This window comes from Lupinus angustifolius, chromosome LG10 (genome assembly GCF_001865875.1).
Source record: "Lupinus angustifolius cultivar Tanjil chromosome LG10, LupAngTanjil_v1.0, whole genome shotgun sequence".
Taxonomy (NCBI): Eukaryota; Viridiplantae; Streptophyta; class Magnoliopsida; order Fabales; family Fabaceae; genus Lupinus; species Lupinus angustifolius.
The window spans coordinates 1,635,112-1,660,920 of NC_032018.1; the positions used below are offsets into that span (position 1 = coordinate 1,635,112).

At 31.8% G+C, this 25,809-nt stretch overlaps 6 protein-coding genes and 1 non-coding gene across 9 annotated transcripts; 3 read left to right on the plus strand and 4 right to left on the minus strand.

Annotated features, from left to right (window-relative positions):
- Positions 3,074 to 6,161, plus strand: LOC109357693 (auxin-responsive protein IAA8-like). Of its 2 annotated transcripts, XM_019601703.1 has the most exons (6): positions 3,076 to 3,563; positions 3,627 to 3,752; positions 4,545 to 4,774; positions 5,300 to 5,441; positions 5,684 to 5,745; positions 5,905 to 6,161. In XM_019601703.1, the coding sequence occupies exons 1-6, from the start codon at positions 3,265 to 3,267 to the stop codon at positions 5,940 to 5,942; spliced, it is 897 nt and encodes a 298-aa protein (XP_019457248.1). In that variant the 5' UTR covers positions 3,076 to 3,264; the 3' UTR covers positions 5,943 to 6,161. The 2 variants fall into 2 exon arrangements, with proteins under 2 accessions (XP_019457247.1, XP_019457248.1); XM_019601702.1 differs by having other exon boundaries at positions 3,074 to 3,752.
- On the minus strand, positions 7,234 to 10,650 carry LOC109358889. Its single transcript, XM_019603372.1, has 4 exons — positions 10,308 to 10,650; positions 8,803 to 9,247; positions 8,569 to 8,684; positions 7,234 to 7,806 (listed from the first exon to the last, which is right to left on the minus strand). The coding sequence occupies exons 1-4, from the start codon at positions 10,648 to 10,650 to the stop codon at positions 7,391 to 7,393; spliced, it is 1,320 nt and encodes a 439-aa protein (XP_019458917.1). The 3' UTR covers positions 7,234 to 7,390.
- LOC109357745 (photosynthetic NDH subunit of subcomplex B 3, chloroplastic) lies at positions 11,664 to 13,417 on the plus strand. Of its 2 annotated transcripts, XM_019601778.1 has the most exons (7): positions 11,664 to 11,727; positions 11,777 to 12,026; positions 12,315 to 12,425; positions 12,547 to 12,603; positions 12,889 to 12,951; positions 13,043 to 13,105; positions 13,221 to 13,417. In XM_019601778.1, the coding sequence occupies exons 2-7, from the start codon at positions 11,811 to 11,813 to the stop codon at positions 13,299 to 13,301; spliced, it is 591 nt and encodes a 196-aa protein (XP_019457323.1). In that variant the 5' UTR covers positions 11,664 to 11,727; positions 11,777 to 11,810; the 3' UTR covers positions 13,302 to 13,417. The 2 variants fall into 2 exon arrangements, with proteins under 2 accessions (XP_019457323.1, XP_019457322.1); XM_019601777.1 differs by having other exon boundaries at positions 11,671 to 12,026.
- On the plus strand, positions 13,660 to 13,732 carry TRNAR-UCU. The gene has a single exon. It is a non-coding gene; the product is annotated as a tRNA-Arg (tRNA).
- Positions 14,798 to 16,623, minus strand: LOC109357656 (40S ribosomal protein S24-1-like). Its single transcript, XM_019601642.1, has 5 exons — positions 16,467 to 16,623; positions 16,330 to 16,371; positions 15,852 to 16,022; positions 15,150 to 15,236; positions 14,798 to 15,043 (listed from the first exon to the last, which is right to left on the minus strand). Exons 1-5 carry the CDS (start codon positions 16,536 to 16,538, stop codon positions 15,002 to 15,004), a joined length of 414 nt encoding a protein of 137 aa, XP_019457187.1. The 5' UTR covers positions 16,539 to 16,623; the 3' UTR covers positions 14,798 to 15,001.
- Positions 17,477 to 18,647, minus strand: LOC109357655 (early nodulin-like protein 1). Its single transcript, XM_019601641.1, has 2 exons — positions 18,289 to 18,647; positions 17,477 to 18,031 (listed from the first exon to the last, which is right to left on the minus strand). Exons 1-2 carry the CDS (start codon positions 18,482 to 18,484, stop codon positions 17,631 to 17,633), a joined length of 597 nt encoding a protein of 198 aa, XP_019457186.1. The 5' UTR covers positions 18,485 to 18,647; the 3' UTR covers positions 17,477 to 17,630.
- LOC109358806 (nuclear pore complex protein NUP35-like) lies at positions 19,346 to 22,695 on the minus strand. Its single transcript, XM_019603258.1, has 4 exons — positions 22,447 to 22,695; positions 21,275 to 21,887; positions 20,089 to 20,200; positions 19,346 to 19,854 (listed from the first exon to the last, which is right to left on the minus strand). The coding sequence occupies exons 2-4, from the start codon at positions 21,850 to 21,852 to the stop codon at positions 19,549 to 19,551; spliced, it is 996 nt and encodes a 331-aa protein (XP_019458803.1). The 5' UTR covers positions 21,853 to 21,887; positions 22,447 to 22,695; the 3' UTR covers positions 19,346 to 19,548.

Sequence of the window (25,809 nt, forward strand, 5' to 3'; positions counted from 1 at the left end):
TATCAAATAATGGATATATAATGAGTACATATGAAGTATTTTATGTTTATTATTTAATTTTTTATAACTCCTAATTTTATGTTTATCTATACTAATACTAATAAACATAAAATAACTACCTATGAAATATTTTTATGTTTTCCTATTTTATCTTTTATACCTTCTAATTTATGTTTATCTACACTGATATTTATAAACATAAAATAACTACTCATAGAGTATTTTATGTTTCCCTATTTTATCTTTATAACTTATAATTTGATGTTTATATAAATTATTACCATATTAATATACATTAATATTTGTTACTTAAACTAGAATAATTTTTAAACCCCTCCCACATTCTCATGTTAACTGTTTATGGCAGTTTTTCAATGTTAACTATCGATCCAGTTTTTCATTTATTTGGTAGGAATAATTTTTATACACTTCTTTATTAAAACGCACATTTAATAAACTATTTATAATGAAGATAAACTATTTCTATGCTTCTTTATTAGTGCCACACTTTACCAAAAAATAAAGATAATTAAGTGTGTGTTGTAATAAAGAAGTAGATAAGTGTAAGTGATTTTTTAAATGTTCAATTTTTATAAAAATTATTACTATTAACTATACTATACTTCTATACTACTTAATAAATAGATAACATAAAATAACTACTCATTGAGTATTTTATGTTTCTCTATCTAATCTTTTATAACTCCTAAAATTAATTTCATGTTTATCTATATCTATACTAACAGATAAAGAAAAAACGTAAAATAACTTCAATGGAGTGATTTTAATTTCATGTTTCTAAATATTATGTCTCTCTTAATGTACGTTAATGATTTCTTTTTAACTAACACATCAATTCTTAAACCTCTCATTTCTAAATTGATGTAGTTTTTCAATGGATAAGTGAATTATATTAATAATAACTTAAAATTTGAAATGTGGATAAATTATTTAGCTATAATAATTTACTTTTACTTTTAACTTCTAGCATATATCTTATAGCAATTTTCTTAAATAAGATAATATAAAAAATAAGAATATAGGTGACCAACACAGAGTACTGGTCGATATACTATATATAAAACATGTTCCAATTTTCCAACAGATATTGTGTATACTGTATCGAGTAAGGAATAATGAAGTGAAGTAGAAAGAGGGAGGACATTATAATTTAATTAGTAAATGTAATGATGAAGGTTTTAATACGTCAAATTCAACTCCAACAACTGAACACCGTTTTGTCCCCTAACTACCATATAGAGTGATCTGCACCGTACGATCTCATATATCATCCCTTTCCCACTTTTGGTCCCTTTACATTATTACGATTGGATACGCGCGTGTATGAATATGGATTCACTTCTTTTTCTTATAAAAATTCATGCTTTCCATTTACAAATTTAATTTATTTTTTTCTCTTACTTTAACTCATTTAATGTTTAAAGTACTATAATAACGTATATGTATAATTAATCTACTGATGGTGAAGTACTGAAGTGGTAGGGAACAGTCTGCGTAAAAGTTGGGTCTGTCCATATATAAGTATATCACTTCATGTGTCATTGTTTATTGTTTATGATGGGTCAAAAAAATATTTAATCATTATTTTTTTAATTTAAATATATTTTTTACAACCAATTACAAGCAATATCATATGGAATGACACATTTTATGGTACCGTAGATTGCTCCCATAAATGGTTGTCGGGAATCATCACCCATCTGTCGGTGCTATTGCTAATCCTTTATGCTCCAATATATTAAACCTTCAATTTCAATACAATAATAATACACCATATACTAATCATTATTATTAAACTATCGCATAAGAAGAACATATGTTTTGATCGATAAAATATATATTGAGAATATGTAAGTATAATGATTCTCCTAATACTCACTAAAGAAAGGGTTACATGTATTTTTATATTTTTAAGATTATGGACATATCTTCTCTATCACTCACTATTTACTTTATTTAGTATTATAATGATCTTTATAGTATTAGTTACTTATAATATATCACTTACAAGTCAATGTCTTCTTAACATTAGGAATAATATTATTACCACTTTTAATTATGTTGTATTTTTATTTAGCTAAACATGATAATAACAAATATTTCCTAGTTGAAGTGAAAAGCTTAAGCCACTTAATTATAAGATGTGTTGGATATATTTAATTATGAAATCAGACTTTGAATATGAGTGAAACTGTTTTGAAAAGACCCCAAAAAACATTTGTTTAAAGTTCTAGATCAAGACGTAATATCTTAAATGTAACTCACTCTTCTCATACCTAGTAATAATGAGATTATTGGGTGGTTAGAGTTCCCCTGTCGCAGTTGGATTCAACAAGTGGTATCATAATTGATCGTTCAGCTAAAACAAAATGAGTTTAAGTGGAATGGACCCATAAATGTATGGTAGTAAGGGGAGTTCGTTGAGTATATTAAAGTTTAAAGTATCACATTAGATATAACAGGATGAGTGAAAGAACTTATAAGTATAAAAGAATCATGAAATTATTACTTTAGGTTTTGGTTCATAATATAATTTATTCTCCCATGCCTTATTAATAAAGAAACTCTCCACTAGTCAGAAGCTCTTCATCCACCGATAGAGCATTCTTGCACCGAAGATGAACAGGGTTAAGCGATTCATTGAAGCTGTGGGATATAAAAATTTATCAGTAGGAGAGCATTCTACCTTAGAGGGAAGAATTCGCGCGAGCAGTAATGGACGAAGCGGAAGAGAGAATGTCGGCTTGAGTAAATTTTAAATGCATGTGTTTATATGAAAATAAAATTCAGAGGTATTCTTGTTCAATTGTCTTATTGTATCATATGAGATTTAGTTTTCCTCCAAAGGGAGGCTCTAAAAGGACATAATCATATGAAGAAATATAAAAACTACATCCTAAAATTAGAGTAAAAGTATAAAAGTATATTCTAGTATCACTCTATCAGTTATAAAAACTGTATAAATAAATAATTTAACATGTACAAACGTGCATACAATATAAAATTATAATTTTATTTTGATATTTGAAAGGAAAAGTTAGCTACAGAAAGGCCCAAGAAGGTTCTTTTGTGCATCAACAAAACCAGTAGCTGGACTCTGATAAACCATAATTGCAGTTTAAAGCTTTGGTTTCTGACACCCTAACCTACTTTGTTCTTTCCAAGTTTTGCATATAACATACTTCACTTGCATGAACCTTGTCTCACATACATATTAAGTGATCCTTTCATTTTGTTACTTTGATGTCTACACCATTTGAACATGATTACATAGGCTTAGCAGAGAATCCACCAATGGATGGAAACTCTAACAATATATCTTCTCTCAACTTCAAGGAAACAGAACTGAGGCTTGGTCTCCCAGGTTTCATATCTCCTGAGAGAAAATCAGGAACTGTTGTTGGGGTGTCACTTTTTGGCATTGACTTGCAGAACAAGCATAAAAATAATGTTAGTTCTGTTGTAACTCCTTTGAAGAACCATGTTGCTGGGGCAAAGAGGGGCTTCTCTGATGTTATTGATGGATCTGAGGTTGATATGGGAAAAGGGACTGTGTTGTTTTCTCCTAGAGGTGGGAATGTTGGTAAATCTCTTGTTGGTTTAGATGCTAATAATATAACCCCTAATCAAACCATCAAAGAGGTTGGTAATGTTATAGTTTCTCAATCTGTTATGGAAAAGAATAACCAGGTTTCTGGAACAAATGACCATGCTATTGCTCCTGCTGCAAAGTAAGTATTATTTCTGCTTATCTTTTTTTTTTACTGTTACTTTGGTAGTGTTTGGTGTGCATATAGGACAAAACTTCCTCTACTTTGGTGCTGTGTTTTTCATTGGAATTGAAATGTTCTACACTTTTTGACAAGGAAGTCACATATTCTGTTCCCTTTTCTTGTGATAATATGACAAACACTATCTTCATTTTCTGTTTTATTTACTGGCTACATCTTTGTAAAACATATTAAAAAATGAGTTTGAATTATATGTCATGTTTTGGTGATTCATAAATGGTTTTCTTCTCATAGAAAAATTGAAGTTGTGAGCAGCAATGGAAATTTTCACTATTGCAGTATGATATCATGTATATTTTATTTCTGATACTTTCTTGAAATAGAAAGTTTCCGAGAATTTGTATATCAATATGGTGTCTTATTTTGATGCAAAAAGATGAGGTAGGTTAATAACCACTCATGAAAATATGGGAGGTGTATGAATAAAAGTATAAGTTCACATTCTTAATCTGGTTTTATAGCAAGGTTATATCATTGTTTTTATTATTTCATCTTTTGTAGTTCTATCATTCAATATGCATGTTTTTTGTTCTTGTTAAGGGTGCTGTTTTAGTTAGATACAGTTTTTTTCTTCTGCTGCAAAAAGTGAAGTCTTTCTTCCCTGTAAATTCAAATTTAGTGGCTTGAGTTTTTTCCTTCATGGAAAAGTTTATCTTTTCTATTTGGGATTACCATTACCCTTATGTATACTCTTAAATATGTGACTAATGATATATCAAACTTTTGCAACAGGGCACAGGTTGTAGGGTGGCCACCAATTCGATCTTTTCGAAAGAACACCATGGCTTCCAATTTGACAAAGAATAATGATGAAGCTGAAGGAAAGCCAGGATTTGGTTGTCTCTATGTGAAGGTTAGCATGGATGGAGCCCCTTATCTCAGAAAGGTTGATCTGAAAAACTACAGCAACTATATGGAACTTTCTCCAGCTCTTGAAAACATGTTCAGCTGCTTTACCATTGGTACTCTATCTACCCGTGTTGAGAAGTATTTAATTTTAATTTTAATTAAAATTTAGTCATAAATGATAGCATCGAAAACAAAAACTGCACTTGTCTCCATATATGACGTGTTTTATGTATTTACACAAGTTTTTCTTATTCAAAATACTTCTATAAATACTTTTTGCAGTCCATTTTTTATCAACGAAAAAATTAACTAATGGTAATTGTCCTTTATCCATAAGTTTTCTTAGCTCTTGACAATAAAAACCACATAGCACTTTAACAAATTGATCAATGTTTTGAAACATTGTATGGATTTTAGGCTTTCTTTATTGGTGACTACTTTGATATAACTTATCCTTTCTTCCATTTATGAGTTATGTGATTACTTGGAAGAAATTCAAATATGTACTTCCTATATCTAAAAATAGTGATTAAATATTCTGTGTAGTTGGCCTAAGCTTCTTATTTAGCTACAATATTTCCCTTTTGAATTTGGCATAGTCACTACCCACCATAACATTTTCCTATTCCTAAAATTAGGCCAATGCAATTCTCATGGAGTTCCTGGTAAAGATGGATTAAGTGAGAGCTCTGTGGGGGATCTTCTCCATGGTTCTGAATATGTTTTTACATATGAAGATAAGGATGGAGATTGGATGCTTGTTGGTGATGTTCCTTGGGAGTGAGTTATTTCTCCTTTATTTCCTATAATTCTCTAAAGGTATGTTTACGAGTTAGATTTTAGAGGGGAAAGAAAAGAAATGAAAGACTTCAGAGTTATATGACAAGTGTATTTCAAGACTCCCAAACTTTCTATTTCCTTTCGTTCTCCTAAAAAAATCAACTCGTAAACTAAACCTAAATATCATGTTAATGTCATGATTCAATTATAACCTTTTGACTTGAAATCCTTTGTTGCTGTAGGATGTTCATTGAGTCATGTAGGAGACTAAGGATCATGAAAGGCTCTGAGGCAATTGGGCTTGGTATGTCTTACTCTTATTTTAAATATTCATTTAAACTCTACTCTTTTAAGGAGTGTGTGTCAATATAATCTTCCATCAAAACATTGATATGGATAACTGATTTATGTTGCAATACAAGATTTCTTAAAAAAATTATGTTGTCAATTGTCTTGGTTGCAGCTCCAAGGGCCATGGAAAAATGTAGGAGCCAGAACTAGTGCAGAAACCACTGAAGCATCTTAAAGTTTGAGTTTATTGTTCTGTTCCAAAGCATAAAATATATGTAATTTGCATTTATAGCCTTACGAGTTTTTCATCTGTAGAATTTAACTGGAGACATCCAGATCATATCATATACACACATATTTTGTTTGTTTCTCTATTTTGTGTATCTTTGCCTTGTTATGTAAAAGAATTGCTTGTTGCGTTTTCTCCTATCTTACTATTCTTTCTTAATATATTTTAATGTATTTGTTCTTAAATACAATTACACAAGGAACATTCTGCATTTTGATTTTAATTTGTTAATATATATCATTGGTTTATAATGTTGCTAGCCCCAAAAATAAGGAGAAAATTGGCAAGAAACTGTGCTGTGTCATGTCTACTCGTGTATATTTCTATCTTTGGTTTACATGTTTTCAGGGTCACTGTTTCCCAATTCATAAAGGGGGTCTCTCTCGTTATTATAACGACAAAACATACGTTTAAGAACAATGATCATCTTTATGGATAAGCAAATATACGATTTTACATGTATTTCCAATAATAAAAATGTTATTATATTGTATATAAAAGGATAAAAATGTTTTATCATATTATTGTTTCCTTTATTTTTTGTGGTATTTCTCTCTCTATTAATGGAAATGATCATTACTCAGTATTTAAAAGGCTTAAGCATTAAGCATACTATTTTTTTTATTATTTTAAGTCTTTAACTTAAAAGTCCACACAAACATCAACTCAAAGTCATTAAGAAAAATGTTAACCAGCCCCTAAGAAAATATGTGATGCATTCAAGACTTAGAAAACTTATACGGTGGTCTAGAAAACTTATCCGACACATTTTCTGCATTCGATTTCCTTAAAGAATGTCATGAAGACACGGGTAACACGACCAAAGGTATTAATATATGCTAAGGAGCTCTTTTTTTCTTCCGGTTTTGTCCCTTTCAGTTTTTAGGAATATCAATCTTCTACCTCCCTATTGATACCCCTCTTTCATATTAATTGACATTTTAGGTAAAGCAGATTAAGATAAATATTAAAGATGTTAATTATCAAGTAAAATGATACATTTTTTACCAGAGTACTGGAATACATATTTGTTGGAGTTATTAAGAGCATTCTGGTTTGAGACCAAGTTTCACAAATTATCATCCATATAGATTATAAAATGTTTATCAGTGATATAACTATTTAGAATAAAATATGATTATTTAATAACTATATTTTATAACCAGTTAGTAACTAAACCACAATTGGTAAGAGTTGAATATCGAGTAAAGATGACTAGCTTGAATTTCATTAAAAAAGAAGAAGAGAAGAATAAAGAAAGAAAAACAAAATTTCAAGTCAAAACCAGGCATTGAAGCAACAATTCATACACAATACAGGTGCAAAACTTCTTTCTACCAGATCATACCCTTTTCTAAGCAACTCTAAATTATGGTTCAGATACCTGTAAATAAACCATCTGAGTGTATCCATTAAATACAGAGTTGTCAAGTTTGGCCAAACCAAGCCGTTGGAACAAACCATGCCTCCCATCTTCAACAATAGGACTAGGCGCACGAGCAGGATCATATCTTGTTTGATGGGTCAGGGAAGGACCAGCAACTGGAGGCAGTTCCCAGTAAACATCAAGAATAGATTCTATAAACCTGCTGTTCTGAAAATGTTGTGCATAAGATATTGGCTTATTACTATGGTTGAAGTTATCACGCATGTAGCCTCTAACACCCCACCATGCTTCACCGGCCCCACAAAGTTCTTCCATATCAACTGCTTTCTCCCAGAATTTCTTCCTTCTTGACCTGATCCTAGCTTCATCACTGTCTTTAAAGCAACTGTGTCCCCCGCCTTAGATCAACAACAGAACCCCAAAAAAAGTTATTTTCCTTATCTGGATTCAGTTACCAGATACTTGCAATACCTAGTGCTAATGGAGTAACGTATTAAAATAAAGAAAATTAAATCCACAGCTCACATCACTCTAACAATTATCATCATTTGCTGGAACCAACCAAACATTTTCCAACAATTGGGTGCTGTACTTACTGATGGCAATGCATAGCAAAATATAAACCTCAATATTTTATGCTATCAAAACCACAAATTGAGAAAGCTTTCTAGTACTCAGTTGGATCACTTTTGGCTTTCATTGATGGGCTTTAACATTTTCTGACGCATACCTAGATGTTGTATATCCAATCCTTCGATCTATCTAATATAACACCTTCGTCTCCCAATTCAAATATTTCACTTGTGTCGCCAAAGGCCATCAAACATCGATAATTGTAATATATCAAGCTTGTATATCCATATAAAAATGCAGCTTAGCGCAAGGCTCCCAGCTAATGCAGTCTAGGGAGGTAGATATACACAATCTTATCCTTACAAGTGCAAAGGTTATTTCCAGGATTTGAACCCATGACACAAGGCAAGCAACCTTAAAATTGCATTGAGGCTCACCCTCTATCAAACTTGTATAACCATGTCAAGAAAAAATGCAACACTAATGATTGCCTATAACATGAAACTTTTATGCATTTCTTACTGAAACAGAAAAAGAATTGAGTGAAATATAATATTAGTTCAATGGGAAAGGGAGAGTTTATACACCTCTTATATAAGATTGATCACATATCTGCCTCAGTGAATAATGGTCACCAGTTCCAGTGTCATAGTTATCTTCAAAAACAAGATGTTGGAACCCAGCTTTCAAAGCTTGTTCAACTCTGCCCATTAAGTCAATAAGACATGTATTATTATGTATTATTATATATTAAGCAATAGCAATTTCATCAGAAGTAATCAGCTACCGAATCATAAAATCCCAAAGATATTATATATTACCTTTTCAATTCATTCTGATGGTCATCAAAAAATATAAGAACCTGACTAAGGTTCAGAATCCCATGTTTGTGCAGCACCTTTGGCCAGTCAACACTTCCAAAATCCACAAAGTTCTTTCCAGCAAAATATGTGCAGTTTCCATCAACATAGGCAGGTCCCTTTTTCAGATACTTCTCTGGATGCCTAGGTGAAAGAGAAATAATTGGTGTGTTTGGCATAGCCTGCCGCAAAACCCAAGTTGAATGTCCCTTAAAAGCGCCACTTTCGATCATCAGATCTGGCTTCAGCCATCGGGCCATAAACCAAAGCCCAAAGCTGTGGTCAAAACCCATCCCATACATGTTGTTCTTGATTGGCCTGGTTTCATATATAGGAACAAACTCTTCTAGCCCCTTAATTAGATCTTTTGATGTCCACTCTACTGTTTTACCATGTTTCGACCTGCCTTTATCAAGGATAAGATTGTAAGTATCCAACAACAGTGAACACTATGACTTAAGTGATTTCAAAATTAGAAAACTAAGAATTAGAAACAATAGGAAAAATTAATGTCAATCAATGACTTGCATTATTAACATTATATATCTACAGCATTATTAAACTTATCTCTCCAATTCTCCACAGTCAACTGAGTGCAACTTCAATAATGCGTATCTTCTACTTGAAGGAAAATACCAGTTTGGCCACAAATCATTTCACAAATCTTGTTATATTTGAGTAATACTACCAACACGGTTGCATGCCTCACCTCACATTTCATTTGTCACTTCCCACTATTTGATTATAACTGGACCCACTAAAAATTCTTACAACTACACTCTAACCTGCTAGCTGCCTCATGCTAATGTGAAGTAATGCGAGAGAGAAATGTTGTGCAACAAGTGTTTTCTTCTTTCAAATGTTCTTGTTTGATATATACTTTCCTACACGAGTAATGTGATATGTACAATGAATCTCGACAACTCTTGGGAAAACTTTAATTCTATAATGCAATGTACATGTACTTTATGTCGAAATTGTCAAGTTGTCAAAATTCAAATATATATGTTGATGAAACATTTTCCAAAAAGAGCACTATTATCTTTATAACAAATCCGGACAACTTTCTATACTAGCATAGTCACTTTGGTTCCCGATTTATCCGAGATGAACAAGGAACACCTCTGCCTATTTTTTTCATTCACAATTCCTGACCTTAAGATCTTACTTAATGGGGGAATGAGCTCCTTACCACCTGAACCAAGGAGCATTGGTTACTATATATGAAAATTTGGTTCCATTCAGGATCAGGAAATTACTAAAATTGATTTAATTCACTTTGAAGTCATTTTCCTTTTTTGATGATTAACATCAAAACCAAACACTAGCATTTAATATTTCCAAAAAAAAAACAAGAAACTTCAAACCCAGAATCTAGCATTTCCCTCTTAATCCAATTAATAAGAAACTCTAACCTAGATGATGAGAATGCGAATAAATGGATCAGATAGAGAAAAGAAAGTTACAGCATGGCACACCGAGTGCTCCGAAATCAGATTGAAGTCCATCAAATCCAAAAAAGCGAGCACGAGAGACAGGGTCAAAAGAGGAAATACAAACAAATCCACGAGAAGTGAAAATCAACGAAGATCCCAAAATCAAGAGAAGAAAGAAGAACGCAATGATAGCACAAGAGTAGTGGTAACCGGAACCGGTGGTGAATCGAGAGAGGTAATTGGAAGCCCTGTTAGTGTGGTGGTGCTTCTTGGTTTTAGATTCATCGGAAGAAGAGGAAACTCCACCGTCGTCGCTGTCGATGGCGTCGCCGTGAAGATTGTAACGGCGGGAGGAGACTGTGCGCTCCAACATTATGATCAGAATGACACTGTGTTTGGATTTGTGCACTTTGGATACAACTTTTTTTTCTTACTTACTGTTATTGATTATAAGATAATAAGCTAAGTGAAATAATTATAGAAATGGAAATAAATCATCTCTACTAATAACTCTTTATCTAAAAGTGTCATCACCTAATCAAAATGATGTTAATTAATCTAAATATATTAACTCACTTGAGGTGTGGCTGCATATAAGTAGTAATAAATCTATATCTAAAGATACTGTAAATAAATACAAAATTGGTTAATGGATAAAGTGAAGGAATATAAGGATGTAGTAAGACTGGCGACATATAATAATAACTAATTAATGCAAAAATGAGTAAGTTGGAGTTGTGATAGAAATGCTACGAATGTTAATGGAGTAGGAGTATATAAACATATTAAATGTGTTTATGTGTGGTAACATATATCTAATTCAATGTATAATTTAGTAATATATATGCACATTCTTAAAAAAATAAAATTAGATTTACTCATAATTAGTTTTTTTATATGTGAACCATAAAAAGAGTTGAGGCTAGAAGAATATATGATGAATGCATATATATTGAAATAAGTTGAATTATAGTTTAACTCAATTTAACTCGATAAACATTTAATTAACTCGAAATTCGACTCAAGATTAAAATGAGCTATGTTTTTTATTCGAATTTGATTTGATTAAAGTTCACATGTTATATGTTTATAGATCGAATTTGACTCAATTAAAGTTTACAAAATATTTGATTTAAATCGTAAGGTCGTTTAATATAGATGAGATCAAACGCTTGATACAATGTTGGGCATCTTGGTATGGTTGGGATTGATTTAATAAACCACCAAAGTTATGTTAAAAAACGAAGTAAAACAAGAATAATTAAAATCCAGCTAACTGTCAACATAGGTGGAACATGGTTAGAGCGTGTGGTTGTTAACCACAAAGTCCAAGAATCTTTGTTTTATTTATCTATCCATATCCATGTTATTATAATTTATAGTCTATAGTCCTTATAGTGAACCATAGCAGATAAGACCATCACAAGAACAACCACATATAACAAAACCAGTTTACTAAGCTCAAGAGTTCAATGCAAAAAATATCAACAAACAACCTTTTCTACTATCTTTGAAAAATACCAGAATTCAGAAATGTCACTCCTCCAACTTCAACTCAGTTCTCATGCCTTCACCTCTCTCTCTTCCCATAACTTCAATTACATCACAAAACCCAATAGAGCTTTATATTCCTCTAAGACTCTAAACTTTGCCACAATCAAAGTTAGAGCTGTTGGCACAATCCCTGAGACAGACTCAGACACCACTGAACCCGAAGAACCACCTTATGTTGGCTTTGCATTTATTAGTGTAAGTTCAAAATTTCCAATTCTACAATGAAAAATTATGCTACTTAATATCGTCTTGGTTTATGTTGGGTTTAGATTAGTATTGTTGAAGAGATTAACTTTGATGCACTAAGTTCATTACATTATCAATCATACATTAGTAACATTACCATTTACCCCACATTACTATAGGAATAATTATTTATTTTTCTTGAAATAACTACATGAATGAATTTGATATAATTATGATTATAATCAAATATGGTTAAGAATGAGTAATTTAATTAATGTGTACATGTTTTTGGGTTAGTCTGTGTTGCTACCAGATGGAACACCAGATATACACTACCGTTCTTCAAGTGGTGGACAGAAGCTTAGGAACGTAATGCTTGATACCAATATTGACCTCTATGGACCTTATGTAAGTAAGCTTCAGTAACTTGAACAATTTTTCTGTTATGAATACATAATTGAGTGCTAATAATAACTATCTTATTGTATTAATCAGCTCATACTCTTCTGTTAATATGTTGTATTTCCAGTCTAGAGCTTTGTTAAATTGTGGTGGAGGTGGAACTTGTGCCACATGCATGGTGGAGGTGAGTTATGATAACCTATATAGAAAGAAAAACCACATCTTATTTGGAACTAATCAAATCAAAGTATTTAACAATATTAATTGGTAATATTCATCTATGATTAAGGCACACATATAGACATTGTATAACATAAGAACGATCAAGTTATTATATATATATATATATATATATATACGAGGATAAGACAGTGTACATCTGGCTCCTGAGATTTCGGAAGTCTCATGTACTAGGCTGTCTTTTTTTATATATACTGATTGGTTCATTTGGTTGTGAAAATGGTTTTAGGTTCTTGAAGGCACAGAGCTTCTAAACCCTCGCACTGATAAAGAAAAAGAAAAGTTGAAAAGGGTGAGTGACTAAATGTTTAGTTAATTGTTAAGTTTTTTTGGTGTAGCATAAATGTGTATGAACTATGTTTGTGGGTTGTTTCTTTATCCAGAAACCGAAGAATTGGAGATTAGCATGTCAAACAATTGTTGGTAAACCAGATTCAAGAGGGGCTGTTCGTGATTCTTAACTCTTGAGCTTTAATTAATGCATTAGTACTCTTAGTATGTGTTCATATAAATGGTTTCATTGTTTTGTTAAATAGTGGATTTCCATTTCAATTTATGTAGGTTGTGATCCAACAGCTACCAGAATGGAAAGGGCATGAATGGAAATATGGAAAAGATGAAGAATCAGAGTCTTCTTCTTAAGGCTTGGTAGTGAAAACAAAAGAATATAAAATATATCTTATGGCATTCTATCTTGTTTTTGCTTCATTGTAAATCATGAGAAAGAATTGGAAGAATGTAAAGGGGAGGAGGATTATGAAAAAATATAAAGTTGGGCATTGTGTAATAGTAAGAGCTATGAATAACGAATGGATTATGGGACCATGTATCTACTTCATACTCTCTTTAGTTAAATTGGATAACCTTCCGTCATTCGAGAAAAGTTTCAAGTAATTGAGTCATTATTTCCAAATTCCAAGGTTTTCAACTAAGCGTTGTATGAATTGTCGAAGATAGATGCATTTGATCATATAGTATAATACGAATGCTAACATCAAAAGCGCCCATGGCCTAATGGATAAGGCGCTTGACTTCTAATCAAGCGATTGTGGGTTCGAGTCCCACTGGGCGTGCCACAGCTTTTTTCCAAATTTGATTTTCTCTATACTGTACGCTAAAAATCTATTAGATGCACATTCGTAATTAAAAAAATGTATCACATGAACTCAACTTATAGAAGACCCTTTTATACAAATTTTATTATTAAAATTTTACATAATTAAAGAATTCTAATAAATATTGGTTGCAGATTTTCATTTCGCCGTAACAATCTGTACATGACCTTCATTTTTGTTCAAACATCGACAAAAAAATCACCTAAAGTTTTACAGAATAAAATTCTTCTGATTTCTCATTTTTACTTCGTCGTTACAATTTATCCTTCATCTTTCCTTAAACTTTTAGGACATATTTATCCTTCATTTTAGATATAAAAATGTCTAAAATGTGACAAGTTCAATAGTAAGTGTGAAGAAAGAGTTGATATTCCCAAATGGCAAGTAGAGATCCCTAGTTAAGCCCTTTATTGACCATGCTACTCGATCCTTCACGGTAATAGACATGAAACCTAAACTTTTATGCTTAACAATTTTATAACAATTCTATCGTTACACTTTGTATTAATCAAGAAAACATAGCTCACCAAAGAACCCAGCGAGACTTGGAACTGTCAAGTGTGTTTATGCCGCTTCTCTCTTTATATATAGCAATGAACTACAACATCGAACAAGCTCACTTCAAATATGTTTGGTTTCAAATAATCACCAATAGTTTTTGCTTTTACCCATAGTACCACTTTCTGAACTAGTATTCAGTAGGATTATATATCAAATTACGATTAACCCATTTGAAGCCAACTTTAGCTTATTCTCAAAGGGAGATTATTGAAAAGCATACAGGACAGGCCAATTTCAGGAATCCCTGAGATTATTCTATGGTCTGAAACCAATTGTCCAAGGCACATTTTCACCACAAATTATGCGTTAATTCCAAATCAATGATAAAGATATGTAATAAATCAAATGCAAATCCCAAATTATTGAACATAGTATTAAGGATTTGTTTTCCTCCATATCCATTCATCATAATTCAATGAAAAATCTACCAACGCCGGCCCATTTTACACCGAGTTCAAAATATTTGGAAGCAAAGGGATAGTCAAATTACTCAATTCTCAAAATTGTTCAATGCTAGTACTCAATCTCAAGTTCAACCAGAACACAAACAATGATCAACACTTGCAGCAAAATATTTCACTCTATCGACCTAAAATAACATAAAATAACTATAAGAAAAAACAGAATACAAAATAAGCTCAAAACCAGAAGAGGATATCTCAATGCTCATTTCTTCTTTCCAGCCTTGGCAGCATCAGCAGCCTTTGTCTGCACAAACAACACATGCAAAATATCAAGATTAAGTAGACAAGGATAACATAAGAGATCGACAAGCATTCTGCAAATAACAACTTCTTGTTGACTACACAAATACCTTCTTCACTCCACGAATCTTCTTAGATCTGTTCTTTCTTTCCTTCAGTTGCTTCCTTGACTTTTCTATCTTTGTGTCAAGACCATTCTGAAATAGATAGAGATTTAAGTTTTTTGCTCAAAAAAACAAAACATCTGTGGCTAAGATACAAAATAAGCATGTTATAAAAGCATTGTGTTTCTGATACTCAAAGATCATATAACAAAACTTGTACAATTGACAACATATCAAATGAGTATAAAATTAAGGGGGGTTGTGCAGCCAATGTTGCGAACTATATCTAGCACTTCATAATCTTTTAATAAGTCTTGATTAATATTTTCTTCAACACCTGGTTAAACATGTTTTCCAACAATGTATGAAAACAACAGAGTTTGAAAACTATCAATAGCTACACTACATCCCACCACAGAAAAAAAAAGTAACAGAAATAAAAAACAGGAGCAATGATAATGTGAGTGAACTATTATATTGTGTGAAGAACATTATAAAAAAGAGAGTAACAATATATCGAACTACAAATGTTTCAACTGTATGCAGATAAAGAAAAAGCTTGTGAGTTGTGAGACATGTTAATGTGTCATTTGGACAACTAACATAGGTTAATTTTGCCGGGGGTGATTCATTTTTCTAAAGGACTTTATAGCAAAGATTAGAAATTACAAACAAAACGAAATGAGGTTATCTTGAATGATGACTCACCCTGATAAGCCTGTACTTAGGCTCATACTTCTTAGCATTCTCAACGGAATCGTAAATCAAACCGAAACCAGTTGATTTGCCACCTCCAAAATGTGTTCTGAATTTGAAGACGAATACAGAGTTAACGTCCTTCACATCATATATTCTTGCAAGTTTTTCCTTAAGCTCAGCCTTCATGCCCATATACAAAACAAATTAACAATGTTTTGTCACATATTTTCCAACCAATAATAACTTCATAAAAACCAAAAAATCAAATTGAAAAAAAAAATTAAGATAAAAAATCAGACACTTCAACATTTGTAGCAGCTTTAAAAAACTGAACATAACAATATTTTCATCTTAATAAATCACTTATGCGAAAATTACATTGACAGAATCACTTTTTAAAGACTAAAAAATAAAGGCCATGACAACTACTACGTTTATAATGTTTTAGCGTTGAAATATAAAAATAAGAAAACAAAAGATTTAGCACCTTGGACACATTTGCCCTCCCTGGATGAAGAACATCAATGATCTGCATCACACAGTAGGATATAAGTATATGAAATCTGCAAAAGCATTATTCAGATCTAAAGCAATACGAAAAATAAATAAAATGGAGAGACTAACGAATTGCTTCCTGGAGAGAAGCCTATTGGTCATGAATTTTCTGGTTCTGATGGTAACAGCCTTTTCCGCCATGATCGAAGATGAATGGATTCAAATCAGATGAAGAGTTGAAGATTTTGTGGTTGTGGTAGAAAGAAACCCTTATAAGACTGCTAGGGTTTCTATGTAAATGGATGGGCTCAAAACAAAAGCCCACTTAATAACCGTGGGCTTTTCACTTATTAGAAGAACAAAATTAATAAAAGAAATAAGAGATAATAGCCTATAATTTTTTAATTATTATTACCAACAAAAATAATGGGAGGTTATATTTTTTTTAAACATTATCTTCCTTAAATGTCTTTTAAGGATGTGGAAATTGTTCGTAGGGAAGGAGGATTTTGTTTTATAACAAAGAACGTAAATAAAGAATGGTGATTTACTTTAACATTTTTTATTTGCCTCTAAATAAAAAAAAACTTGAAAAATATAATCTAAATGAAAAACTGAGATTAAAGAAATAGAGAATTAGAAAAGATTATATCCCAAATTAACGAATTATTGTGAGGTTATCCCTGTACAAAAATTACAAGTAAAGGAAAGAATCAGTTATAAATGATCTTGTGGCAATATTCTATAATTATTTTTAGATTTTGTTAGGGTTAACTACAAGGATGGCAAATAAAAGTGTTAATTATTCACAAAGTGATCAAATAATAATGATATGAAAATTTTACATTATTCTGAAAATTCAAGGACTTATTCCTATGAATATGTTAAATGGGGTATGAATACTCAATTTCAAGTAAAGTCTTTGGTTTTAAAGATCTAATAACATATTATATCACTCAATAAATCTACTCTTGAGATGTTAAATTTTATTGTTGAGTTTTTTTATAATGTTTGAGCTTAGGAATGGTGAATCCATTTATAATTCTTCACATGTCTGATAGAGATCTCAAACATATAAGATATTAGATAATACATGATAATCCAACAATGCTATAACCGAAAAGAATAAACTTTAGATGATAGGAAAAACAAATCAGACTCCATAAGAGAAATACAAAAACCATAGTGATATCAAAGTCACTTGACCAGAAATAATAGTTCAAAATCTAATGCCTAAACAAATAAACTCTACTAGAAGCAATCAACATAGGAAAAACTACATAAAAATACTAATCAAGGTTTTAACATAAGCACAATTGCAAATGTGACTAAAGAAACCATGGGGACTGGACCAGACACTACAGAGGCTGAGGCTGAGGTTGAATCCCCAAAGCTATCATCAGAAGCATAAGGTGAAGGTGAAGGAGACATTTGTGAAGAAACTTGAGGTGGAAGAGAAATGGAAGGTGATGGTGAAGATTTTGGAATAGGATGTTGTGACATCACTTCCACAAGTAACTTTTGTCCATTGGTGCAGTGATCTTGAGTTCCACTTATGAAGTAGAAGGGTCCAGGTCTATCAAGATTCATAATGCTTTTTCCATTGTCAAAGGCTGTGATGGGGTTGCTTGCATTACAATTTAAGTAATCTGTTTTCTCCACACTTAGAACTGAGTCATTCTGGTACTCAAACACTGCATCAACAACAAACATAGAAAAGGTAGAATTCACACTTATATTGTAACTTACACACTCTCATTGAATCAATGAACTGATGATGCAATTTGTGTAAGAAAAGTTGCAGTGTCTTTAAATCAATTAATGGATCGTGTAACTTCATCGAAAGTAGACTAGAAAGTTAGAAAGCATCAAATTCATTTTCAAGAGTTAATTGCAAAGTTAGTGGAAGAGTGGTGAAATTATAATAATGCATGTGATTGAAGAAACTTACGGAGAGAATCACCAACTTGAAATCTGTTTCTTTCAGCCCATTGGATATAAAAGACATCATTGCTGGGAACAGGTTCATGCCAACCTAAGTGATCACCAACTTTGAATTGCCTTCCAGCTTCAACAACACAAGTATTCTTAGCAGCCATGAAAATGATCAGACAAGTGCATAGAATGTTCCAAAGGGGTGATGCCATATCTGTATAAGTTCTTCTTTTTCACTCAACAATGTTTAGAAGCACTAGATTGTTTAAACTTGTAACTCAATGCAAATTGTATAGAAGATCATAGAATTTTATATAGGCAAAGAGAGAAAGAATGGTGTTGACGTCGTGCATGGGTGGGGTTTAGTGGGTAGTTAACTTTGGTGATAACGTGTAGGCAGTTATAAGTTATAACAAAGTTTAGATTAATAATTATGCAATGAGGGTATAAAACACTAATGGGATATTGAGCTAATATAATGTTTTTTTATTTAGGAATATCAATATCATCTAAATTAAAATCAGCATTTTACTATGAAATTATAAAGTAGTCATCTACAATTTTGAAAGAAGCACGGTAAATAAACCCTTACACACCAAAGTTAAACATAAAATTCGAAGCCAATCTCGTCAAGCTCGGATGAAAATCGTAATTTTTTATAATAATCAATTTGAATACATTTGTTATTTGTACAAGTAAACAAAATAATATGTTGTTTTATTTTCGTTTTGAATAATGAATTATATTGATCTATCACTAAGCACGACTATGAAAATATGCACTCATAGTCATAGCCATACAATATTTTTTATGTGCTGAACATGTTGCATAATTGCATTTTGACGCTACTCAGTGGTTTACCTTAGGTGCATATTCAATAAGTAGTTATACGCTCATTTGTTTTGATGTTAAGCATTATAATTGTGAAAATGTAACAAGGTTTAGGGTAATGAACTACACTCCCTAGAATACTTGTTAAGTTAAAATAGTTTCATGGAAACTCATTTATGCATTCAACCTTAGTCCATGTCATAGAGTGTAATATGACACCGTAAAGATTTATAATCTAAAATCATATGGCTACCAAGTTTCCCAATATAACTGCAAATGTTAGATGCCAGAAATTCCAAAAACTGAGATCCAAAGGGCAAATGTTCCACAACTCAAATCCTACAAAGATATGCCTCAACTCCGGCATTGTGTGAATAGCAGAAAGTAGAATCATTGCTTACAACAAAACAGAATGAAATAGGCTGATTCACCAGAACAGCTAAATCTAGACTCCAAACATCAAATCCATGACCTTTGACACCAATGATTTTGTTGGAGAAGCAATGGTACCTCCTGCCTGGCGAACAGCTGAGTTACCATTCTGAAGATAATAGGGTCGAGAAGAAGCACTCAATGTGTTTGTTTCCGAAATTCTAGCAGAGAATAGAGGCAAAGGCATAAATTCCTGATTGTTCTGCCTTTCATTCAAAGATTGGCGTTGCATGGGATCCAACGGCTTAACACCTACTATTAGGACTCCATTAATTTGCATTCCATTCTTGTTAAGAGCTTTTTGGGCATCAGATCGATTCTGCATCAAGATTGAAATTTATTAAGTGATGAGGTAGACAAAGCGTAACCAATAAATCACTTTCAAAAAGAGTGTGCAGGAGGGAAAAGCAGTTGGAACCATTTCCAGATATATTGATCACGTATAATAACAATTTCAAAACGGTATTCATGAGTGGTATTTGATTGGCACACAACCATTGCTCTATATAAGAAAAATCCAAACATTATTTTCATGAAAGTGAAAGATAACAACCTGGTATAAAATGTGGATCCAGTTAGCATCTCTAGGTCCAGGAACATGTTTCAAAATTTCACCACATTTTTCAAATTCCCTCAAAACCAAATTGGTATCATATGGAGAAAATCTGCACAGAAACAGAAAGAACATTATTACAAGGCATCTACATTGCTATATACAGTATTGAAAGTAGACATCTTTAGCTTATTGATTTGGCATCTCAAACATTGATGCAAAATGTTCGACAGGCCTCATCAAAGATATTCAAGTGCATACTCAAAGCTTCAACACATACATCATATTACTCACTGATCATCAGATAGCGAGGATAGCTAACAGCACATTTATATTTTCAAGCGATGTGTGTGGGTCATATGGCAAAACCAAATAGTATCTCTCTCTCCCCCCCTCTCCCCCTCTCCATCTCTCTTAACACACAAAAAGATTGTTAAATGAAAAACAACCACATTGCCCAAAAACAATTCGTGGAAACTCGACAATCACCAAAATCCAAATATAGTTAACCATGAAACACGTCATCCAACACTGAAATTCTTCTTTATGTAAAGTTTCATACTAAAACAATTCATGTCAGTCCATGAACTTGCCGTGTTTCCCATCTTAATTGTCATCCCCAACTTTTCTTCAATTGATATTTTAGGTATCATTGAAAATAAGCAGATATGCATGGCAATCCATTTGAAGCCTCCAAGACAATTGTAAATAGTTTTCTCCATAATATATCCAGAAAAAAGTTCCTAGCTCCTACACATTTGCCAAGCAGAGACTGATTATACCACCAAAATTTGTCTGGACTATCATTCAATTTTTCATTTATCACTAACAATTCTCAAAACTATCACAACTAGGAGACCAAAGCCCCTCCTCCTAAAATCAAGTCCCTAGTTTGGACAGTGGTACGCAATAAAAAAGTAATAGTAATGAACTGTTACATTCAGAAAACGCATGTTAAGGAAGCATGAGTTTTGACCTTAAGTGTTTGGAGCAACTTCTTGATTATTTAGGGCAAGGATGTAAAATTTGTGTTGTTTTATTCCAACTTTAAAATGTATTTTTCTTCAGCAAAATGTGCTGAATTTCAAAGGTAGGTGTCTATAGTTATATTTATAGCAGAGAAGGATTATGTTTGTTCCTAAGCATTGGAAGAAACTTAAATGCTAAATCAGAGTTAAGACATTACCCATAAACAGTTACCCATTCTTCCTCATTGAGATTCCCTGCTGGGAAGGAATTTCTTTGGACCTCAGGCCTTGCCACTTCCAATGGTGGAGGAAGGGTAATCAAAGCACCAGGCTGTACCACACCCTCAACTGGTGAACTCGTCCCCTTGTCATCTTGCTCACTGCCACTCTTTGCAGGTACAGGTGACCACCAATTCAAACCTGGTGAGTCCTGATGGTTTTGCTGCACTCCACGTAAAGCATAAGATGTGCTGGCCTCTGATTTGCTTTTCAATGGAGTTGAAAATTCCGTATTTGAAGATTGGATTGGAGATCTAGGGTCTGACTTAGTCTCTGGGGATACCAGGTAATCTGGTATACCGGATTCAGGAGAAAAGTCTGATCTATCTTCCAAAGTGTAAAAAGGAGGTGGTGGAAGGTCCGAACCACCAAAGTTCTCACGCCATGGAGTAGAAGCTGGAGCTGCCTGGCCTGGACTCGAAAATTTTCCTCTCCGGGTAGAAACAGGTGAAGCTAAATCCTTGAAAAATAATGACTGCCTGCCAGATCTTGGAGTTTTTTGCACTGTAGTGCTCATGTTATATTTCTTACTTCACAGAAGAGAAATTAAATCTGCAATAACAAGCCAACAAAACAGATGCATTGAAATCAAAGTCCCCAAAAGAGAAAAACTAAAAGTAGGGCACCTCAGCATAAGAAAATGGTACATGTAATATGGAGCTACATTCACTAAGGGCCTGTTTGTTAAGGGTTTCAAAGATTGATTCGAAAAAAGTGATTTTGATAAAAGTAAAATTTTCAGAAGCTGAAAAATATAGCTTTCTCAAAAAAGCTAAATTGAAGCTTTTTTTCTAGATCTTGTAAAAGTCCAACCAAACAAGTGTCCAACCATGAGAAGCAAATTTTTTCAAAATTAGAATAACCACTTTTTTGTGGAAAAAATTCAAATAAATCGGCCCAAAAATTACAAAGTAGTTCCAATTGCTGAATAATAGAAGATTATAAAACAACCTAAGCAATCAAACAGCTAATTCAATTCTATTTCAATTTCATCCGCAACCTAAACCTAAAAGAAAGAAACCTAAAATTCATCAATAAAAAAGAAATTCATTTCGTTTGTATGTTTATCTGAGATTCAAACACAGCAGACTAGAAAGAACGAGAGTGATACCTTGGTGATGTTGAATGTTGAAAATTTGTCCCGTTGATTGAGATCGTCAATTGTGAGGAATTTTTTTTGGGATTATATTACAAATTTCCCTCCCAAACCAAAAGTGACCTCGCTCCTCTTCTCCGCTGCAAAAGGGACAATTGGTAATAACGACTCTATTATTTGTACTATATAAATAAGCAACTCCTCTCATTTTCAAACCCTAATTCCCCTTCCTCTTTCATTTTGAAACGACATTTAAATTTCGAAACGCATCCATTCATATTGTTTTAAGAAAATTTCTTTGAAATAAATTAAACCTTATCTCATGAGTAGTATTTTTCATAAATTATTTTTTATTTCTAATCATTGGTTAAATTTTAACTAAACATGATCATACATAAGGATAGATTTTGATCTTATTTTATTTTAACACCCACTATTAAATTATTATTATTTGGTTAATATTGTTTAATATAGTTTGTTTTAAAAGAATAAATAACCCAAGAAATTCATATCTAAATATTAAAGCTACTACTTTCTAATATTAAATTGTTTTGTTAACTTTTTAAAATAATACATTAGGGTGACTATATAAAAAATGTTTTAACATTTTCAAAATACTTAATTTAAAGTATGAGATTATCATATTTTTGGTAGAACATTTGGAATAAAATTTCTAAAAAGGTTAAAATCCTCAAAATCATAAACATAATAATATAACTGTTATGTCTAAGTATGGTTCTATATAGGATTGGTAATTAGGATCTTGTCCTACTCATATTTAAGTAATATTCACCTAATATTCACTTAGGATGGACATAAATAAACTATTTTAAAATAATGTATAAAATATCATGTTATGTCTGCCTTAAATATGGGTAGAGTAGGCTTGTGGGACACCCTAAACAAAAATATATATACACTTCATACAAAATAAAAAATATATAATTTGCATACAAATGTACATATTTATCATAATAAACAATCATAAAATGGAACAATACATACAAAATATAAATGCATATATATAATACAAGAGAATAAATTTGTTTACACTTAATTTAAAAGTTACATTAATTACATTCAATCTTAGTCATTCATTTTCATAAAAACAACGGACCAAATGAGTGAAATTTAAAAGTTATTTAAAATTTCTATTTTTCTTTCTCATCATTTATTTATCTTACTCATTTGGTCTATTGAATTTAAGAAAATAAATGATTGAGATTAATGTAATTATTGTAACTTGAATTGAGTGTAAACAAATATCTCCTTATAATAAAATATATGCATAATATATAATAATTTACATACAAAATGCAAATGCATATACATAATAAGAAAATGATAGTATTTTCTTATATTTAATATACAAATATATATAACAAATGACTAAACTTAGATGCAGTACCTTAAGTGTTTGTGGTGCTGGTACCCAATAATATTGTGACAGCTGTAAAAAAAATTCATCTCAACGTTTACCCCCATAAAAAAAATCATCTAAACACCCATGTCTCTCTTCTATTACTTGGTGGCTAATGCTTCATATTCTCTATTTACTTTTTTTCCTTATATTCATATCACATTGTCTTTCTCCTACCCAAAATGGATGCACTTACTCATGATCTTTTCCAAAGTGTTGCACCATGTGGTAAGGTTTTTTTTTTCTATTTTGTTTATTTTATTTTTTTGTCATTATTATGTAATAGCTTTATTTATAGAATATACAAATGTTTAAACTTAATATATTTTTCTTTATCATCAAATTAATATAATTGATTTTTTATGTAGATCTACTATTGTGGAAGGTGTTCATTGTTGAATTTTAGAGTGAGAAAAAAAATTAATTTTGGTGAGAGAAAGAATATAAGAATATGAGGAACAAGAAAGGGGGAGATTTAGAGAAGAGAAGCATAGAGAAAAGAAGAGGAGAAAGATTTAGAGAAGAGAAGAAAGATTCAAAGGAGAGAAGAGAGAAAGTGAAGCATGAGAGAAAAGAGAATGTGAAGCATGAGAGAAAAGATGATAGATTTAGAAGCACTCTTAATGATGTTTTTATGGGGTAAATGCTTAGATGAATATTTTTACAATTGTGATAATATTATTGGGTAACAACACTACAAGCACCTAAGGTATTGTACTTAAGTTTAGTCCAATTGAGCAAATTTGTCACATTTGACAAATACATATATATTTGTATATTTGATGTTCAATAATTTATCTAATCATGCCCGCGGTCGCCCATTTGTCCGCTTGAAATGTCCGTGAGTGAATAGAGCATGTTGGACGAAAATTTTAGGATGGATGAATACATTCTTCATGTTATGTCCATCTAATAAGTGCGAATGATAATCACATGTAAGGGTGAAAATCGGCCAAGTTGAACTAGACATAATTCAGTTCAACTCATTAAGGATTGATTTAAGTCGAATTTAACGCCGAACTATTTTTCAGCTCAATCAAAGTTCAGAACTTTTGAATGAGCTAACAAATTCAAATTTATGTTCATATGAACATAAATTTAAATGAACTATAAGGTATTCGTGGATTATATATACATGTAATGTAATGTAAGTATGTAATATTAATAATAATGTAACTATATGTATGTATAGAAAGTGACTCAAGTGAAAAATAGTTTTTAATTTGATAGATGAGAAAATTAATACATATATTTAGATTTTAGTGGAATTGACAAAATTAAAAAATAAGTGCAAGTGACTTTTTTAACAAATCATGTGACCATTTACTAATTTTTAATTCTAATCATCTATGTTATATGTAATTCATTTAGTTCGTGAACCTAATGAATCGAACTGTATTTGACTCACATACAACTCACTTATTTATTTAACGAACTTACTTTTAATGCAAATTTAACTCATTTATGTAAGTAACTCAATTTTTAGTTAGGGTTGATGATGCCCCTTTCTCCCTTCTAGATTGTTGAAGCCGAATGTTTTCCACTTTTGCTTGTATTTAGTATTTACCTTTTCACGAGGTTCTTTAATTACTACTATAAAAAACTTTGTAGGAAGCTTCCAACCCAAATTGCACCCTTGACCTTGCATCCGCCCTTGATGTTAGCCCTTCTGGAAACAAAGGATGGAATGATTATTCTGGAAATTGAGGTTGTACGAGATCTATAATGACAATAGCTAGCATTTGACTTTGCATTTGAAAGTCATATGCAAGAGCATTTAGCTTCCATGGCTAAGACATTAGACACGGATTGCACGTAAAAGACTATTTATGTGTTAGCCTATGTTGCTTATTTGCTTGTCTTACCCATTGTTTATATTTGGTGCATCCTTATGTTTTTCGTATTGTATTGTGATGTGAGAAGAATTGTTGATGCAATGGTGCAGTTTTATAGTCTCG

Bases quoted from the DNA above. Each gene is read 5' to 3' on its own strand.
- LOC109357693 (XM_019601702.1), top strand. From the start codon at position 3,265: ATGTCTACACCATTTGAACATGATTACATAGGCTTAGCAGAGAATCCA. The intron at 5,442-5,683 runs GTGAGTTATTTC...TTGTTGCTGTAG, and splicing joins GTTGGTGATGTTCCTTGGGA to GATGTTCATTGAGTCATGTA. The intron at 5,746-5,904 runs GTATGTCTTACT...TCTTGGTTGCAG, and splicing joins CTCTGAGGCAATTGGGCTTG to CTCCAAGGGCCATGGAAAAA.
- LOC109358889 (XM_019603372.1), bottom strand. From the start codon at position 10,650: ATGTTGGAGCGCACAGTCTCCTCCCGCCGTTACAATCTTCACGGCGAC. The intron at 9,248-10,307 runs GTAACTTTCTTT...TCCTTGATAAAG, and splicing joins AGCACTCGGTGTGCCATGCT to GCAGGTCGAAACATGGTAAA. The intron at 7,807-8,568 runs GTGTATAAACTC...TGTTGATCTAAG, and splicing joins TGATCAATCTTATATAAGAG to GCGGGGGACACAGTTGCTTT.
- LOC109357745 (XM_019601778.1), top strand. From the start codon at position 11,811: ATGTCACTCCTCCAACTTCAACTCAGTTCTCATGCCTTCACCTCTCTC. The intron at 12,426-12,546 runs GTAAGTAAGCTT...TTGTATTTCCAG, and splicing joins TTGACCTCTATGGACCTTAT to TCTAGAGCTTTGTTAAATTG. The intron at 12,604-12,888 runs GTGAGTTATGAT...AAATGGTTTTAG, and splicing joins GTGCCACATGCATGGTGGAG to GTTCTTGAAGGCACAGAGCT.
- LOC109357656 (XM_019601642.1), bottom strand. From the start codon at position 16,538: ATGGCGGAAAAGGCTGTTACCATCAGAACCAGAAAATTCATGACCAAT. The intron at 16,372-16,466 runs GTTAGTCTCTCC...TGTGTGATGCAG, and splicing joins TTCTCTCCAGGAAGCAATTC to ATCATTGATGTTCTTCATCC. The intron at 16,023-16,329 runs GTGCTAAATCTT...ATGGGCATGAAG, and splicing joins GGAGGGCAAATGTGTCCAAG to GCTGAGCTTAAGGAAAAACT.
- LOC109357655 (XM_019601641.1), bottom strand. From the start codon at position 18,484: ATGGCATCACCCCTTTGGAACATTCTATGCACTTGTCTGATCATTTTC. The intron at 18,032-18,288 runs GTAAGTTTCTTC...TTGTTGATGCAG, and splicing joins TCAAGTTGGTGATTCTCTCC to TGTTTGAGTACCAGAATGAC.
- LOC109358806 (XM_019603258.1), bottom strand. From the start codon at position 21,852: ATGAGCACTACAGTGCAAAAAACTCCAAGATCTGGCAGGCAGTCATTA. The intron at 20,201-21,274 runs GTAATGTCTTAA...GTTTCTGTGCAG, and splicing joins GAATGGGTAACTGTTTATGG to ATTTTCTCCATATGATACCA. The intron at 19,855-20,088 runs GTTGTTATCTTT...ATCTTGATGCAG, and splicing joins GGATCCACATTTTATACCAG to AATCGATCTGATGCCCAAAA.